At 52.4% G+C, this 17,596-nt stretch overlaps 7 protein-coding genes across 7 annotated transcripts; 4 read left to right on the top strand and 3 right to left on the bottom strand.

Annotated features, from left to right (window-relative positions):
* The first annotated feature begins 182 nt into the window (after positions 1–182).
* NECHADRAFT_73622 (uncharacterized protein) lies at positions 183–1,023 on the top strand. Its single transcript, XM_003052270.1, has 2 exons — positions 183–444; positions 499–1,023. Exons 1-2 carry the CDS (start codon positions 361–363, stop codon positions 697–699), a joined length of 285 nt encoding a protein of 94 aa, XP_003052316.1. The 5' UTR covers positions 183–360; the 3' UTR covers positions 700–1,023.
* Positions 1,024–2,675: 1,652 nt separating this feature from the next.
* On the top strand, positions 2,676–7,811 carry BRAT2101 (uncharacterized protein; the record flags this gene model as incomplete). The annotated part of the gene is made up of 3 exons (XM_003052269.1): positions 2,676–5,582; positions 5,631–5,906; positions 5,956–7,811. 3 exons carry the CDS (start codon positions 2,676–2,678, stop codon positions 7,627–7,629), a joined length of 4,857 nt encoding a protein of 1,618 aa, XP_003052315.1. The 3' UTR covers positions 7,630–7,811.
* A 91-nt stretch (positions 7,812–7,902) lies between these two features.
* On the bottom strand, positions 7,903–8,972 carry NECHADRAFT_38643 (uncharacterized protein; the record flags this gene model as incomplete). Its single annotated transcript, XM_003051815.1, has 4 exons — positions 7,903–8,214; positions 8,262–8,588; positions 8,634–8,827; positions 8,879–8,972. 4 exons carry the CDS (start codon positions 8,970–8,972, stop codon positions 7,903–7,905), a joined length of 927 nt encoding a protein of 308 aa, XP_003051861.1.
* Positions 8,973–10,452: 1,480 nt separating this feature from the next.
* NECHADRAFT_92925 (uncharacterized protein) lies at positions 10,453–11,126 on the top strand (the record flags this gene model as incomplete). The annotated part of the gene is made up of 2 exons (XM_003052268.1): positions 10,453–10,590; positions 10,647–11,126. 2 exons carry the CDS (start codon positions 10,453–10,455, stop codon positions 11,124–11,126), a joined length of 618 nt encoding a protein of 205 aa, XP_003052314.1.
* A 17-nt stretch (positions 11,127–11,143) lies between these two features.
* On the bottom strand, positions 11,144–12,382 carry NECHADRAFT_100206 (uncharacterized protein). The gene is made up of 2 exons (XM_003051814.1): positions 11,955–12,382; positions 11,144–11,905 (listed from the first exon to the last, which is right to left on the bottom strand). The coding sequence occupies exons 1-2, from the start codon at positions 12,319–12,321 to the stop codon at positions 11,331–11,333; spliced, it is 942 nt and encodes a 313-aa protein (XP_003051860.1). The 5' UTR covers positions 12,322–12,382; the 3' UTR covers positions 11,144–11,330.
* Positions 12,383–12,630: 248 nt separating this feature from the next.
* On the bottom strand, positions 12,631–14,023 carry NECHADRAFT_38302 (uncharacterized protein; the record flags this gene model as incomplete). The annotated part of the gene is made up of 3 exons (XM_003051813.1): positions 12,631–12,792; positions 12,847–13,569; positions 13,622–14,023. 3 exons carry the CDS (start codon positions 14,021–14,023, stop codon positions 12,631–12,633), a joined length of 1,287 nt encoding a protein of 428 aa, XP_003051859.1.
* Positions 14,024–14,852: 829 nt separating this feature from the next.
* NECHADRAFT_38996 (uncharacterized protein) lies at positions 14,853–17,450 on the top strand (the record flags this gene model as incomplete). Its single annotated transcript, XM_003052267.1, has 7 exons — positions 14,853–15,420; positions 15,468–15,807; positions 15,860–16,078; positions 16,126–16,318; positions 16,372–16,591; positions 16,689–16,916; positions 16,963–17,450. 7 exons carry the CDS (start codon positions 14,853–14,855, stop codon positions 17,448–17,450), a joined length of 2,256 nt encoding a protein of 751 aa, XP_003052313.1.
* Positions 17,451–17,596: the final 146 nt, after the last annotated feature.

Here is a 17,596-nt window from a genome sequence, read left to right as displayed (position 1 = left end):
GTAGGGCTCCTAGGGCTCCTAGTGCAACATTGATAGTGTCTAACCTTGGGGTGCGTCTGGAGATGTCTAGGGCCGTGCCAGCTCATCACATTTCAGCCGCACGTCCCTGAGGGCATTTAAGGGCAGCTTCGTCTCCCTCGATTACTTCCCATCATTCTCTTGCTCATCAAACTGTTTTGTTACGACAACAGGCATTCCTTGATATCCATTGATCGCACCAGGAGTGCCCATTGAGCTGCCTTGAAGGCTGATAGACCACGATACCCATTGATACCCCGACTCTGAAAGATATCACGACTCTCTTTCATTGACCAAATACTCAATCTCTACAACATATTCCAAAGCATTCACACAATCATCATGACATTTGGACGCACCCGCACAAGCTCCTCTGAGGAACAGCGAGGAAGAAACCCCGAGCCGGTTCCCATCATGGACGACAAGGTATGTCGGTTAAAAGCAAGACTGGCCTAGAACACAAGTCTCACAAGCCACCAGCAGCGCACCAACTCGTACTCGAGCGAGGCTTCTTTCCCCGAATCGCCCGCCTCATCCCCGCCCAAGTCATCCCACTCATGGTTCAAGCCCGCACCACAAGCCGTCAATGTCTACACCACTTGTGGTCGGCACACCAACCAGCTCCTGTTTGGCGGACCATCCCTGACGGAGCTCGCCCGGTCCATGCTCAAGAAGGACTGAGACGCAGGAAACCCATTTCCAGGGCTCAGCTGCATGCAGTGCAGTCCTGCTTTATCTACCATGACGTCCAAATCGCGCAACTTGTCAGCCTGGAATTCATGCTGTTTCACATTCACTGTATTTATTCGACGTCGCTGGCTGGTACGGGACGGGAGTTTTTGTTGATGTTGGCGAGCGCGGCGTCTTCAGGGTAGACATCCTAGACATGGCGACGCATGAAGTGGAGGACGAGATGGAGCACTGTACCACGAATGACGGCCTTGTACGATACCTTTCACTGTAGCAATATTTGTAACGAGTCCATGAATTTGACGATAATATTATTAAACTCGGCTCTTTTCTATAATTGGCGTGTGACGAACCAAAGTCAAAAACCTGCCCATGTGGGCATTGAGCAAGCCCGCCTTTTCTCGCGATTGCGCGTCCCTCGCTCGGTTATCGTAACAATGATGGGAGCCAAGGAAAAAAGCCAAGGCTTGTGATATTACCGAGTAGTCACATGGTCGAGACAGCATGGGCGCGAGACGGTTGAAAGGATGCTTTGTCGGTCGGTCACTAATGAAGCAAGGTCGGAGCGACCAACACCCGACAGGATATTCATAGAATGCGAGAAACGTGTCTTACGACTATCCATTTTGGTCAGTACTGTCAGTAGTATCCTGCTGATTTCTTGGGCCGAGATTCGAGTCTTTGCCTGGTGCCAAGTCATTGCCGAGGAGCCGCGAAACGAGAAAATATCATGATAGTGAGATAACCTGCAGAAAAAGCAGGATCGAAAAATGGCTGTTGCCTGACCGAGCTCCATCTGGGGAATCCATGACCAACCTCATCGACTCTGACAATTCGACGTGGACAGGCCCTGTTGGAGGAAGCGAACCCCTACTGCGTGTTGGCTGCCAGATGCTGACTGATGACCAAAAGTGTAGCCTTAATTTCAAGGACACAAGGCATCAAAGCGGGTAAGCTCCGGGAAGAACCAGGGACTGCCACCTGCGACTCGCCGTCAACATCAGCCCTACGGGAAGCTTGACCTTGAGCCGCAAGCATCGAGCGTTGGCGCCGGCATGGGGAAATCTGGGGAGAGCTGGGGTCTTGTTTGAATTCGATATTGATGACATATAAGAATATTAAGAATAGGAATTGAGAGCGCAAACGGGCCTCGGGGCGGTCGCGAAATGTCTATAATGAGTAAATGGGCAAACGCCTATCGAAATTTTACAAAAAGGGCAAGATTCATATCCAAAAAGTCATGTTGAAGATTGATTCTGTTTGTTTCGCAATTCATGTCAAAGCCTCGATAAATTAGGTCAACTTCGGGCTCTCCAAATCGCCTTGGTGTCTTCCGACCCTTTTGCGCCAATCACAGACCAGAAGCGGGCCAGTTGCCTGGAAAAACGCTCGGGCCACCTTGTTTTCTTTCGCGCCAAAATGCACGTGAGGCCGCAACTCGCCAGACCTCAGACTTCGACGCCTATCGCCCGTGAACCAAGACGCGCAAAACTGCTTCATCCCACGCAGTCACCTGTTCTTTTCTTTTCTTATTCGTGTTCGCCCGTTTCCCCAAATACATCACCAGCGCCTTATATACGACTATTCACTTTTGCTCTGGATACAGATCCAGCGCATCCCGATCGATTGCCCCCTTTGATGCTTTGCGCTGATCCCGACGCGCGCGCTGTAAGCCACAAGCTCGACTACGACCACCCCATGCACGCCTCAACCTGATATCGTGCACTCTCCGCTCATGTAAACAGTGAGTTTGCGCAACCAACTGGTCAATACAAACGCGATGATTCGATGCGCATCGATGCATTCTCATCATCAGCGATGACTGCCGTCATGGTGAATGATCCCTTTGCTGACCTCCCTGCTTGTCTTTAGACCCAGCAAAGCTCGACAAGACCCATCGTCCGTGTCATTGCTGGACGTCCGAACCGCCACACACAAGCAAAGAATCGATACTAGCATCACTTACGATGGTCCCCAAGCGCAAGAGAGTCCTCGAGGACTTTGATCCCAACAAGTCCGACTCTGACGACGAGAACTTTGACCCCTCCGTCGCTGGACCTCCTCGAAAGAGTTCAAAGAAGATCGGTCGCTCCAGGAGTGGAAAGCCGAGTCGCCGACGTGGGAATCGCTATCGGGGATCCGACATCGATGACGATGACGACGAACTCTCCGATAGTCAGGAGGATGACTTTCTCGAAGATGACGAAGATGAAGAAGACGAGGATGCCCCCGTAAACGCCGCCGGTCGACGTGCCCGGAAAGCTGCTGTAAAGCATCAGAGCTACAGAGAAAGCAGCGAGGAGGCAGCCGAGACAGGCGACGATACTGACAAGCCTGATGAAGCCAAGGATGATGTCGATGTTGATGCCGATGCCGATGTCGATGCCGAGGCCGAAGATGTAAAGGAAGTCGAAAAGGAGCCCGAGGAGGAACCTGCAAGACCAACCAGGAGCAGAGTCGTGAAGCTCAGAGTGCAGAAGGGTCAACTGCCCACTGTTACACGCCGGTCAACTAGAGCCCACACGGAAGAGGCAGAGGAGTTCCTGGAACTCTCCAACTCGGGCAAGCACGCTGTTCCTTCGCGAGACTCACGGAGTCGAAGCCCGGAAACATTTGCTCGGAACACAAGGGCTTCACGGGCCATGAAGACGCCTAAGAACGCCCCCGAGACGATTCCGGAAGCTACTCAAGAGACCAGCTCTCGAGAAATCAATGACGCCGATCAACCTGATGAACTCTCCCAAGATCCTGAGGAGATCCAGAAGAAGGAGGACAAGGATGAAGAAATGCAGGATGTTGTCCAAACCGATGTCGTCGAAGAGGATGCCCCCGGAGAAGATGCTCCTGTGCAAACAGTGGAGGAAGATGACGACGAGGACGATGTACCTATCACTCGCAGAACCCGAGGCTCTCGCGCAAATGCCTCAGCACAACCGGAGGAAGTCGAATCTGATACCGGGCCCAGAAAGTCACGTCGTCTGACCCGAAAGTCCAGCAAGAAGTCTCATGAGGTCAGCAGCGACTTTGAACCTGGCGATGATTCGGAAGATGCGGCCGCTTCTGGCTCCGAGAAGGCCCACGACGAGGATGACGTGGACAGCCCAGCCCCTCGAGGCCGACGAGCACGACCTGCTAGAGCTGCGCGTCAAGGCGGTGATTCTGCTGATGAAGAGCCCGAGTTTGATCTTGACGAACTCAACGAGGAGGCGCGCGAGCTGCGACAGGACTCTCGTTCGCGCCGGCGCCCAAGGAAGGAGTCGCCTATCGTCTACCAGGAGAACACCCGGAGATCCAGAGCCCGCGTCAACTACTACATGCCTCCCCTGACCTCGGTTAACATTGAGGAGGAAGAGGCCGAAGCCGCACCCGCGCCGTCGCGCGCACGACGAGGGCGTGGTGGAGCTAGCCAGGGCTGGGAGCGTAACCTCAACACTACATTTGGTCCCTTCGGAGGCGGCGGCGGCGGTGGTTCACTCCTTAATGGGCCTTGGGGCACAGGCGCAGCTGGCGGTGTCGACTCGGATAGCAGTGACGATGAGATGATGCATCGTTCTAGCGTCGTCGCTGGCAATATTGGCATGACTCCGACATCTGCGGGCCCTGCCGGCGGCCTGCTTCCTGGCGTACCCGGTCTCAACATTGATGGGGTTGGAGCAACTCCCAATGTTGGCAAGATCAAGGACCGCAAAGCCCTTGCTGATGCTGACCCTCTTGGAGTTGATATGAATGTTGACTTTAGCAAGGTTGGTGGTCTGCAAGGCCATATCGACCAGCTGAAGGAGATGGTCCAACTTCCCCTACTCTATCCTGAACTCTTTACCAGATTCCACGTCACTCCGCCAAGAGGTGTACTGTTCCACGGTCCACCAGGAACTGGTAAAACATTGCTTGCCCGAGCCTTGGCCAACTCGGTGGGCTCCGGCGGCCGAAAGATTTCGTTTTATATGCGCAAGGGTGCCGATGCCCTGAGCAAGTGGGTTGGTGAAGCCGAGAAGCAACTCCGGTTGCTCTTTGAGGAGGCAAGGAGAACCCAACCCAGTATCATCTTCTTTGATGAAATCGATGGTCTAGCGCCTGTCCGATCCAGCAAGCAGGAGCAGATCCACGCCTCAATTGTCTCAACACTCCTGGCTCTGATGGATGGAATGGACGGTCGTGGTCAAGTCATTGTCATCGGTGCCACCAACCGCCCCGACAACATTGATCCTGCCCTCCGCCGACCAGGCCGTTTCGATCGAGAGTTCTACTTCCCCTTGCCGGATGTTGAAGCACGAAAGTCGATCCTCAACATCCACACTGCGGACTGGGGCCTGTCAGAGCAATTCAAGGACTCCCTGGCTGAGAACACCAAAGGCTACGGTGGTGCTGACTTGCGAGCCCTTTGCACAGAAGCTGCTCTCAACTCCATTCAACGGACATATCCTCAGATCTACTCTTCCAAAGAGAAGCTGGTGGTCAGCCCTGAGAAGATTAGCGTCCACGCAACAGACTTTATGCTGTCTATCAAGAAACTGATTCCCTCGTCTGAGCGATCAGCAACCTCGGGCGCCCGACCTCTTCCTAAGTCGATAGATCCGCTGTTGCGCAAGCAATTGGCGGAGGCTAAACGCGCCCTGGACGGACTGCTACCTCGTAAGAAAAAGATGACAGCACTGGAGGAGGCCATGTATGAGCAGTTTGAAGATGACGATCACGGTTTTGGTCGAGAGGCGATGCACCAGGAGTTTGAGCGATCTCGAGTATTCCGTCCCCGCTTCATCATTCATGGACAGCATGGAATGGGTCAGACTTACCTTTCCTCCGCCATCTTGCACTACTTCGAAGGTGTTCATGTGCAGAACTTTGACCTCCCCAGCATATTGGGTGATGGAAGGGTAAGTGATACTGTCATTTGGTAAAGATGTGATTCTAACATGCAACAGGCTATGGAGCAAGTCATTGTCGGACTCTTTACGGAAATTAGACGACACAAGCCCAGCGTCATCTACATCCCCAACATCGAGGCCTGGTATCTCGCGCTGCAGGGCACCATTGCTCTCACAACATTCAAGACCATGCTGCGATCTATCCCTCCTACTGACCCGGTTCTTCTTCTTGCTACGGCAGAGGGCGATAAGGACGAACTCCCCGCTGAACTCTTCCGGGACTTTTTCGGATTCTCCAAGAAGAACCAGATGAAGATCTCAAAGCCTGATGCGGTAAGTGAACTGATTGGCTGTTTTGATTATGTATTCTAACCTTGGACAGATGGCTCGAATGGAGTACTTTAGTTTGACCGTCAACTATGTCAAGAAGAAGCCAGCCGAGTTCCCCGATCCTGCCAATCGTAAAAAGCGAGTACTTGAGGAACTCCCTGTTGCTCCCCCGGTTCAGCCTCCTCCTCCCACCAAGGCTGAAATGAAGGCGGCGCAGAAGAAGGATCACCAGCTTCTCAACGCCCTGAAGATCCAGCTGCAGCCCATCATGGACCAGATCAACAGGAAGTACAAAAAGTTCAGGCAGCCTGTCATCCCACCAGCTCAGATTGAGTACCTGTTTCTCGAGTCGGATCCCAACTATGTGCGGCCTGACGTTGAGGGCGCCCAGACGCGACCCTTTGAGATTGTCAAGGACAAGCATGGTAATGACGTTCTGAGAGACACTGCGACTGGCAAATGTTACTACAATCTCGAAACAACAACCATCGAGGAACGTCTCTCCAACGGATTTTACACTCGGCCAAAGGATTTCCTTTTCGACATTAAGGCACTCGCGAGGGACGCCAAGAACATCGGAGACAAAGAACGAACCCTCAAGGCCAACGAACTTCTCAGCAATGTCGAGGTTGACGTCGCTAGTATCGAGAATCAAACCTCGCAGATTGACTGGGAAGGGCTTTACCGACGTCAAGTCCAGCGAGCCAAGGACGCTGCCGAGAAGGAACGGAAGAGAAAGGCAATGCAATCGCTCGTGGACCGTGTTCAATCTGATCTCGGGGGTGGCAACGACAGCGACTCGCAGGGCCCAGTCACCCTGGGAGAGACAGTGCCTGGATCGCGGACAATGGCCAGATTCCAAGTGAGAAGCCCGCTGTCTAATGGCCACGGTTTCTCAGGCCAGGACTCGCATCCCCTCAGCAATGGCACAGGTCATCCTTCTGGTGATGACGTTCAGATGAGTGGAGTCGACGACGACACACAGGCTGCTTCTCAGATGGGACCTCCGCCTAAATCTCATGAGCACCTTAGTCTGGCACACACGGGAGTGACGCAGATCTCGCAAAAGTCAGCCGTGACATCCCTACCACCCGGAGTTTCGCCTTCAGCAGTGATCAATGAGGCCTCGACAACTAAGACATCAGACCCCTCTGATCATCGGTCATCCAACTTTAGCACCCAGATGACTAATGGCACTCATACTGAGAACAGAGGTGGTGGTGAGGATGATACTACTGAACTCGATATCCCAGACACTCTTGAGGTAACGGGTCAGAACGAGTCCTGGATGCACTCTCAAGCCCAGCAGGCGGCTGCAACAGGCAACCCCTTGCCAGGGTCTATTCTGTCAGGCAGTCCGCCTTCGCAGCGCACGTCTGGCTTTAAGGCTCACAGCGTGGGTGGAATGGCGAACATCCTGAACGACCACAACTCTGATGATCATCATTCCATCCGCAACTCAGGCTCGTCCGGTTCTGCTTCTCAGCCGCTCACGGCTGACGAGGTGGAAACGTTTCTGCACAACGTGACAAACATGACGAGCGGCTGCACCATTGAGCAGCTGGAACAGATCAACCGTGAGCTCATGGATGAGATTTGGCGTACAAGGCACGAGTGGAACCGCAGCAGGGTCATTGGATTCGTCACGTCGGTGTTCAACGACACCATGCGGGACATTGACAGCATGCAGGAAGTTGCTCCGCCCAGCCAACGGCAGAGCTTTTGAGGGAAGGATCGGAGTTGTGAAATGTCAAGTTAAGGGATACATCATGTAAAGGAAAAATCGGAAGCCAGTGCAAAGAGTTGGGTGATTGATTGAAACCATGTTTAGGAGTTGGGGTGTTGCAGCCGTTTGGCTAGGGATGGAGGAGAGATGTGTCTGTCTGGCTTAGAGGATATCAAACACTACACAGCTTATTTTTTTCATATTATTTGCTTCCTGTACACTGATCTCTTTACCCTCATGTATGCATAAAATACATTTAAAGATTCCGCATGTTTACAACTTGGACTTGGTGCTATCATATCGCTTCCCTTCATCGGCCTGCTCAGCCACTGTGAGGTCTGGCAGCTTTTGGGGCATGATACGACGGGGTGAGGTCCCTGGGACGACGTTGTACTTGGAAAAGTCTGTGACTCCGGCGTGCTCACGGAGAAAGTCCTCGTCGAGGAGGAGTTCACCATTGACGACAGAGGGGGGAGCTTGGAGGATGGCGAGGATGGCATCGGAAAAGATGGTTGCCTTGCGCAGGTCGTTGGCTTCGTCTGGGTTCTTGACAGTGAACTGTTGAGTAGCAGCAGATTCGATGGCCTGACAATAATTAGCTGGGTTCTGTTTAACAAGTTAAGTTGACGCACCACAGCTGGCCATATGCTCGTGATAGCCATGTCCTTCTTTCCCTCACGCTCAAAGTCCATGGCAAGCCCTTTTGTCAAGACACTCATTCCTATCTTGCCCATGGCATATGCCGTCTTGCCGCGGAAGAAGCGGCTGTAGATTGGAGGGCTGACGACTACTATACGACCTGTGGAGGGGAGATGAGGAAGAGAAGCTTGGACTGTTGCGTAGAGTCCTTCTGGGTTGACGCGTTGCATGAGCTGGAAGCGTTTCACGGGAGTAGACGCCACGGGGGCCCAGAAGATGGCGCCTGAGTTGTAGATGAGGACGTCTAGACGACCGTATGTCTGCTTGTGTTAGTGGTGAATGTAAGGGGGTTGGGGAAGAGTTACCGAGAGTGTTTTGGATATGAGAGCATCGACACTCTCTGTGGAGCGAACATCGACTTGGACGGCTGTTGCTTGGCCTCCAGCTTCAGTGATCTCCCTGGCTACAGTGGTGATGGTTGAAGCGGAGGAGTTGGGGTCTGGCGGGAAGGGCCCTGCGGGCTTGGATGGGTCGCTGATGGTTTTAGCAGCAACGACGACTTGATTGTGCGTTAGTTGAGATGTATAATCCTTGAAAGAGTGTTACAGACCAGCATAGCCATTCCGGCCAAGGTCAACGGCGACCTGACGGCCGATGCCCCGTGAGGCACCGACGACAAGAGCGACAGGCTTTGTAGATGTCATGACTACCGAGTTAATTGTGTTTTCACAGACTATCTGGATGATGCCTCGGGAAACTTCTTCCCTCTTGAATTCACATATAAGTATATCTACGGGTTGATTACTGATACGGACAGTGATGCTCGGCACCCCCTTGGCTCGGTGGTGGATACGTAAACTATCCGAACCTCGGCATCCCCACACCCCACATGGAACCCGGGGGCCCCGCGTCCGCTCCGCGTTTTTGGGTAACACGGGGGGAAGGATCACGTCTTAAACAATCAAGATCACAACAACTACTTCGTATCTTTTCTATCAAATAGGAGAGAAGGATCAGTAAACAACTGCAGAAGATGGGAGGAAAGATTGATTGCTACCTGGACATTGGTGAGTATTTGTGATAAGATAATCTGGGGAGTTGCTGATGGTTGTAGTGTCTTTTTATAGCTATGTTGGGTATGTGGATTTGAGGCAGAACATTGACAAGCTTGCTGCCCATGGAGTCAAAGTAGAGTATGTACCTTCATTTCTATGTAACTCTCTTATCAATTACTAACTCGTTCAGATTCCACCCCGTCTTTCTCGGAGGCATCAACAACCTCTCCGGTATGACACACTACATCTTTTCCTCCTCTTCTTCTTACAAAGTTCTAGGAAACAAGCCTCCTTGGATACTCCCAGCCAAGGCCAAGTATCTCGAGGATGATAGTCGCCGTGCGGCTGCTCGCCTCTCAATCCCATACCAAGGTTCACCACCTGACATCTTTGCCATCGCAAAGACCCTCTCACCACTACGCGCTCTACAATTCATCAAAGAAAACTACCCCGAGTCTACCTTTCTCGCAACCTTTCGCTTCTTCTTTCACAAGACATGGTTACCTCCGCATGTAAACCTCGCCGAGGACGCCAACCTCATCGCAGCACTTTCTGAAGCTACGGATGAACTTGATGGTGGATCGGGAAAGAAGCTTTTCACGGATGAGGATGTCAAGAAGATTATGGCGGGGAGGGAGAGTATGAAGGAAAAGGTGAAGCAGTTGACGGCTGAGGCTGTTGATAAGGGTGCTTTTGGTGCGCCTTGGTTGTGGGTTACGAACAGGGATGGAAAGTCGGAGCCGTTCTTTGGGAGTGACAGGTGCGTATTCGTGGACTTGATTCTGCTGAATGAGACTTTTTCTAACTTGTGTATAGGTTCAATCATGTGTATCGATTCCTGGGGATTCCGTTCCATGACGTCGAGGTGCTACCACCTTCATCCAAGCTGTAAGTCAGGTATTCGCATTGGAGACTTAGATGGGAGTGAAAGAATTATCGAGAATTCCAAGGAGAGTTTATTTTCAATTAGCAATTAACCGCCATTAAATCAAGCATAATCATTCCTGAATTTTCGTGACATGTATTTGCCTGTATCTTAGCCAATTGTAAGTGACACAAACCCACTCACTCAACTTGACCCAAGACACTCCACCAAAATCTTCAACCATCACCATCACCAACAACAAAAATGCAGCCTCTTGAACTCACGCTCATCGTCGCCGCGACGCGAAATATGGGCATCGGCGCTCACGGGACGATGCCCTGGACTGGTCTTCGCAAGGAGATGAGATACTTTGCGCGCGTGACGACACGGATTCCGCCCCAGGTACTCGATTCAATCCATTCACACCGCATCAGATACTGGAAACTGACAGTGTTTAGTCACCTCCTGCTTCTCTAAACGCCGTAATCATGGGCCGTAAAACCTGGGACTCGATCCCCGTCAAGTTCCGACCTCTCAAAGACCGTCTCAACATCATCATCACCCGCTCAGCAGGTCCCGAAGACCCAACACCAATCATCGGCGACAAAGAGCCCATCCGAGTATCATCCCTAGAGCACGCGCTCCGGTACGCCCGAGCCCGAACCGACGTCGCACGTGTGTTCGTCATGGGCGGTGCGCAGATCTACGCAGCAGCTCTAGAACTATCCGAGGCCCGACGGGTGTTGCTCACAAGTATCGAGCGTGACTTTGACTGTGACACTTTTTTCCCGATTGAGCTAAAGGGCGAAAAGTCCGGAGACTGGGTTAAGAAGCCGAGGGAGGAGCTAGCGAGTTGGACTGGTGAAGACATTTCTGAAGATGGTGAGGAAGAGGCGGGGACCAAGTATGAGTTTCAAATGTGGGAAAAGATAGATTAGAAGAGTCAAAAGACAGTAATCCAAATGAGATGGGATATCATCCATGCATTATCTTCGTATATACATAGGTACAACAATCAAAGATGCCACAAACCCGTCACTCCCCATGCCCTACCTATTCATACACCCCTTTTTTAACAACCCATCCCGGTTCTAATTTTTTGCATAGTTCATAAACATCTGATAATACATAGCATCATCCTCTCAAGTCGCAGAGACCTTGGCCGCTCCCTCTGGCGGCACAACCTCTGCCTCATGCTTCACCGGCTCCCTCGTCGGGGTGACGTCGTCTTGCTGTCCGCTTAGCTGCTTCTCCAGTCTTGTCCAAAAGACGTCGACGGGCTTGTTGAGAATCTGGGGAAGTTGTGTAGCGAGCATGTTATCACTGACAGCCTCAAACTGTAGCAACGTCGATCGCATCCAGCCCACGATAGCAAGCAGAGCACGAGGGTCAGCGTCGGGAGATCCCTTGAACAGGTTTCTCCAGACAGCACTCGCCAGCATGGCATCGCCCTTGATCAACCCCTCATCATACGCCAGCAGCAGACCCCGCCACTGCACAAAAATATCCTTGAGGTAGCGCTGCCGCAGGGCGCTCGACGTAATGTGATGATCGATGTGCATCTTCTTCTCGCACTCGAAAAAGAAATGATCCGTCAGCTGGTGCTGCCAGTTATGGAAGGGCTCGCGCTCGAAGCAGCGTATCCGGGCGTTGATGAGGTAGAGGTGAAGCATGGTGACGTGGGACCAGGTGCTGAATGTAGGAGGGAGTTTGAAGGCTAAAGATGTTAGCAATTAAAGCATGAATTGAGCAAGTGACAGACGTACTGTGATGCCATACGCTATCTGGGTTCAGAGAGTGACCAATCTCTTCACCATCCTCCGCAAGCTGCACCTGATCATTCTTCCGCTCCTTCTCGGTGATGTGGTAGTCGGCAGCCTTTGAAGACGCCTTGAACAACTGCTCCGTAGCACCCAACACGCGATAAGGCTCAGCCATGGCACTCCCGAGGCCCTTGAGGAGGCTCCTCTCGCTCGTCTTGCTAAACTGCCTCACGGGGATCGACATGGGCGCCCTCGCGGGGGTTATAAAATTCGTCCTCGGGGCAGTGGCAGCCCGTGATGCGCCGGCGAGGATTGCAGCCCGGAGGACGGTCCGGGCCTGTGTCCTACAGGTCTCGCAGGTCAAGCTCATTGTGAGTGATGTTCTGGGAGGGAGATTGAGAGGCGTCGGGTCGAGGAGGGAGAAGGCTGGGTGTGTTCGGGGTCCTTCACGTCATGGCCGGGTGCATGACGGCTTCAATTCTTCAATGGCAGAGAAATTGTCTGCCATGTGAGTGGCCCGGGAGAATGTCGGCAGTGGGGGACCCTGGGTGCTATGGGCACTGAGGCACACTGTGCAAATAACCTCCACAACCACCGCAACCATGGAAGCAACATCAACAGCTCCTGTAAGAATCATGATGAATAAAAATACATATTTTTACATTTTACAGAGGTGAGATTATTGGAATTTGGAAAACACCAATGAGCTGTTTGTTCCACCAAATCCAAAGCTATTAGAGATGGCCACTCCAATATCCTTCTCTTGCGCTTCCTTGGGTACAAAGTTGAAGGCGGCTCCAACATCAGGCTTCTCCAGGTTCAGCGTCGGAGGCACAATTCCCTATAAAAAATTGTCAATCATAAGCCCCAGTGCTTCTTAGAGAGCTTCACGTACCTCATGGATGGCTAGGATGGAGAACAGAGCCTCAATGGCTCCAGCAGCGCCAAGCAGGTGTCCAACTGCACCCTTGGTGCTGCTAACAGTAATATCTGACTCGCGGGAGTGGCCCTCGTCGCCCATCATGAGACTTCGTATGGCTGAAGTTTCGGCTATATCGCCAACTTGGGTAGCCGTGGCATGAGCGTTGACATAGTCGATCTGCGAAGGCTTAATGCCTGCATTCTTCAGAGCCTTTTTCATGGCGAGAAGCGCACCGCGCCCATCTTCCCGGGGCGCTGTCATGTGATACGCATCGCCGCTGCAGCCGTAACCCTTGATCTCTGCGTAGACGCGAGCCCCTCGCGCCTTGGCATGCTCCAGCTCCTCGAGCACACATACAGCAGCACCTTCAGCGACGACGAACCCATTCCGATCAGCGTCAAACGGCCGACAACTTGCCTGCGGATTATCGTTATACGCCGTTGATAAAGACCTTGCTCTTCCGAAGCCAGCAAAAGTCAAAGGGTGGATGCATGACTCTGAACCTCCCGCGATCATGACATCAGCATCTCCCATGGCGATGAACCGTGAGGCATCTCCGATTGAGTGGGCGCCAGTTGTGCAGGCTGTCGTGACAGCATGATTCGGACCCTGCAATCCGTACTTCATAGCAATATGGCCAGCAGCCATGTTGATGAGAATCTTTGGGACGAAGAGTGGTGACACCTTTTTATATCCCTGACAAGCAGTCAGCAGCGGCTCTCTCTTGCTCAACTCGAAGTAGCCTTACACCTTTATCGTGGGCCAGACTCATCTCGTAGATATCTTCAAGATTTCCAATACCGCTTCCGAGACATACACCTGTCTCTTCCAGCTCACGCTCATCTTTTGGCTCCCACCCAGCGTCCTTGAGAGCCATGTCGCTGGCAGCAATGGCGTACTGCGTAAATTTGGACATGCGGCGCTGTTCTGTCATGCTGACCCAGTCTGAAGCCCTCCATTTACCTTCTCCTTCTCCACTGGGAACTATCCCAGCTACCGTACTCGTAAGTTCCGTCCACCGCGCCCGAGGCTCCAAGTCTGCAACGCTGACGATGCCGGACTCGCCGGCCAAGAGACGGGTCCAAGTTCGCCTGACGCCGACTCCTAGGGGCGTGATGGCGCCGAGGCCAGTCACTACTACCCGACGCATTATGATTCCATTCCGAGTTTAACAAGGGGAAAGTATGAGAAGTTGAGGTTGAGATGTAAGAGGTAGATCCGGGGTCATGTCGAAAATTTCCCACTTTGGTTTAGCGCACTGTGCTTCCCGTTCATGATGCAGGTGCGTTGCATCGTCATCTACGATAAGCCATTGACAATCAATTCAAGGTTCCTTTCTTTGTATCTTTTTATATCTGCAATATTCATCTAAATATTTCATCTTTTTTATATGGGCTTCTGACAAGATATATATGTTTTTAAATTGTCATGCCCCCAAAATCTGAATAAGACGCCACCTGCTCAAAACGGAGCACAAAAGACGCGAAGCAAACACGTTTCACCTGCTGCTCCTACACTGAGACAACTTCTTTGACGACTAAAAATCTCGACAAAGATCTCGTTCAATCTTGGATATTCATTGATTTATCTGATATATAGCGTTTTTGTGCTGTTCTTTATTGCACGTGGCATCTTCCTAGTCGAGACGCGTCTACACGTCAGCTCTTACTGTCTCACCCCCATAGTCTCCGGGACTTTCTACGAGGACTTTCCGGTGGATGAACTCGAGCTGATATCGGTGAATCTGGGGGCCAAGAGGCTTCAACAGTCTCATCATGCCTCGTAGTCAGAAGCCAGGCTCGGCAATGCCGGCGGAGGCCATCGGACAGACCATTGGGGGCCCTAGTGGGCGATTGTCAACATCGCTAGAGGCGGAGGATCCCTCAAGCGATAACCTCAAGCATCGCCTTCATGAATGGGCAGCCAGCGGAGCTCGGAATGATGACGACGATGATCAGGGCTCAGAGTATGAGCTCCTCATGGATCCCAATCTTCCCGAGGAGTATGAGACGAGACGAAAGGGTTCAGAGGACTCGGGCGATGAAGCAGCTCTTATCAAGGACGATGATGAAGATGAAGAGGAAAACTCTCCTTACCCAGAAGTCAGAGCCGCAGTCCGAAACTACGACGAGGACCTCCCGTGCAACACAGTCAGGGCCTGGACCATCGGCATGCTCCTCGTCGTCCTGGGCGCCTCGATGAACACCCTCTTCTCCCTCCGCCAGCCCTCTATCGGCGTCGGACCGCTCATCGCCCAGATCATCGCCTGGCCGATGGGCCACGGGTGGGCGAGGTTCGTCCCGGATAGGGAGTTTACCACGTTTGGTGTTAGGTGGACGCTCAACCCGGGGCCGTTCAACATCAAGGAGCATGCCATTATTGTCGTCATGGCTAGTGTTTCCTTTTCGGTTGCCTATGCTACGGATATTATCCTGGCCCAGCTTGTCTTTTATAAGCAGAATTTTGGCATTACGTTTCAGCTCCTGTTGACTATTTCGACGCAATCGGTGGGATATGGGATTGCAGGCATGCTACGCAAGTTCTTGGGTGAGTCTACCTCGAGAAACGACGAGTTCAAAAGCTGACCCTCAAAGTGTACCCTGCCTCTATGATATGGCCCGAGAACCTCGTAGGCGTCACCCTCATGAACGCCATGTACGAGAGAAACGATGCGCCAGATCCCACCATCATCGGAGGCACCATGCACCGTTACAAGTGGTTCACCATCGTCACAGGCTGTGCCTTTGCCTACTACTTCATCCCGGGCTTCCTAGCCCAGTTTCTGAGCATCTTTGCTGTTGCCACCTGGCTGGCGCCTCAGAATCCCGTCGTGAATCAGTTGTTTGGAGGTCAGACGGGTCTGTCACTTCTTCCTATCACGTTTGACTGGACGCAGGTTGCGGGCTACGTGGGCTCACCACTCATTCCGCCTTGGTAAGTTGAACTGTCTTGGCTTAACTGTAGGATGCCCTCTGAACAAATATAGGCATGCTATCGCCAACACCCTCATCGGAGTTGGCACATTCTTCATCGTGCTCTCGTCGTTTCTTCACTACGGCGGAGCGTGGTATGCTGAATACCTTCCAATGAGTGACTCGAGCACATACGACAACACAGGAGCTCCGTACAACACGACTCGCATTCTAACGCCCGAGTTTACTCTAGACGAGGAAGAGTACAAGAGCTACTCGCCCCTATTCATCAGGTTTGTCAAACTCAAACCCAAGAGTAACTTTAGCTCACAGAGTCAAGCACCACATTTGCCATGTCCTACGGTCTATCCTTTGCCGCTATATCATCCCTCGTCGTGTACACCTACCTGCACAACGGAAAACAGATCTGGCAGCAGTGGAGGAACAGTACTAAAGAGAAGCCGGATATCCATATGAAGCTCATGAACAAGTACAAGGAAGCTCCTACGTGGTGGTACATGTCTCTCTTTGCTGTTGCAAGTTCCCCTCAGTTCTTTCTCAAGACGCATGGCTAACAGTCGTGCAGATGCTTCTCATTGGGTTCTACACTGTTCTCGGGTTCCCTACAAACCTCAGTTGGTGGGCGTTCCTGTTGGCTATTGCCATCTCGTTTGGCTTTGCTCTGCCGATTGGCATTATTCAGGCTGTTACAAACACTCAGATTGGACTCAACGTCTTGACCGAGTTCATCTATGGCTACATCCAGCCGGGTCGTCCTCTGGCACTGATGATGTTTGTAGATATCTGTCACTTGGATGAACTATGCTAACTTTAACTCTAGCTTCAAGACATATGGATACATTACAATGCAGGTTTCTCTTTCTCTAGCGCCTTGAACAGTAGCTGACCGTCACAGGGCTCAATCCCTCCGCTTCGTCTCTGACCTCAAGTTCGGTCACTACATGAAAATCCCGCCTCGAACAATGTTTCTAACCCAGGTCGTGGCCACGACCTTTTCATGCTTCATCCAGATCATAGTCTTGAACTTGGCTCTGAACAATATTGAGGACGTCTGTGAGCCACATCAGGCTGACCACTTTACATGCCCTGGCGGCCGCGTCTTCTTTGCTGGTGAGTAGACACTTTCAACTATGAAACATCGTCTAACATAACATAGCCTCCATCATCTGGGGTCTCCTCGGCCCTGCCCGCATGTTCTCCCCCGGCCAAGTCTACTCGGGCCTTTTCGCCTTCTTCATAGTCGGCGCCATCACGCCCATCATCATCTACCTCGCCGCCAAGCGTTGGCCCAGGTCCCCCGTCCGCTACCTCATGGCACCCCTCATATTCGGCGGAGCCGGGTCCATCCCCCCGGCCACGCCCCTTAACTACCTCTCCTGGGGCGTCGTGGGCTTCGTCTTCCAGTTCTGGATCAAGAAAAGGCACTTTCGATGGTGGACAAGGCTCAACTTCCTCACCTCATCGGCGCTCGACCTCGGCCTCGCCCTGGCTACGCTCTTCATCTTCTTCGCTTTTACACTGCACGGCGTCGAGCCGCCTAGCTGGTGGGGGAACAATGTCGTGTCTACCACCATGGATGTCCAGGGCACAGCAATCCAAGCGCACGTGGCCCAGGGGGAACGCTTTGGCCCTGAGAGCTGGTGATGAGTGAGAGGGGGAATCACTGTATGCTAGCACTTTTTTGAGCCGCCCCTTCAGAGACATGGCAATTCAAGACTTTTCTCATCTATACGCCCCCCTCCTCAGAGACAAACACTTCCCAACTGCCGAGCTAGTATCTGGCAAATGAG

Source organism: Fusarium vanettenii (genome assembly GCF_000151355.1).
Source record: "Fusarium vanettenii 77-13-4 chromosome 4 genomic scaffold NECHAsca_3_chr4_2_0, whole genome shotgun sequence".
Lineage (NCBI taxonomy): Eukaryota > Fungi > Ascomycota > Sordariomycetes > Hypocreales > Nectriaceae > Fusarium > Fusarium vanettenii.
The sequence above is the reverse complement of the archived record's forward strand: the minus strand, read 5'-3'. Positions and strand labels throughout refer to the sequence as shown.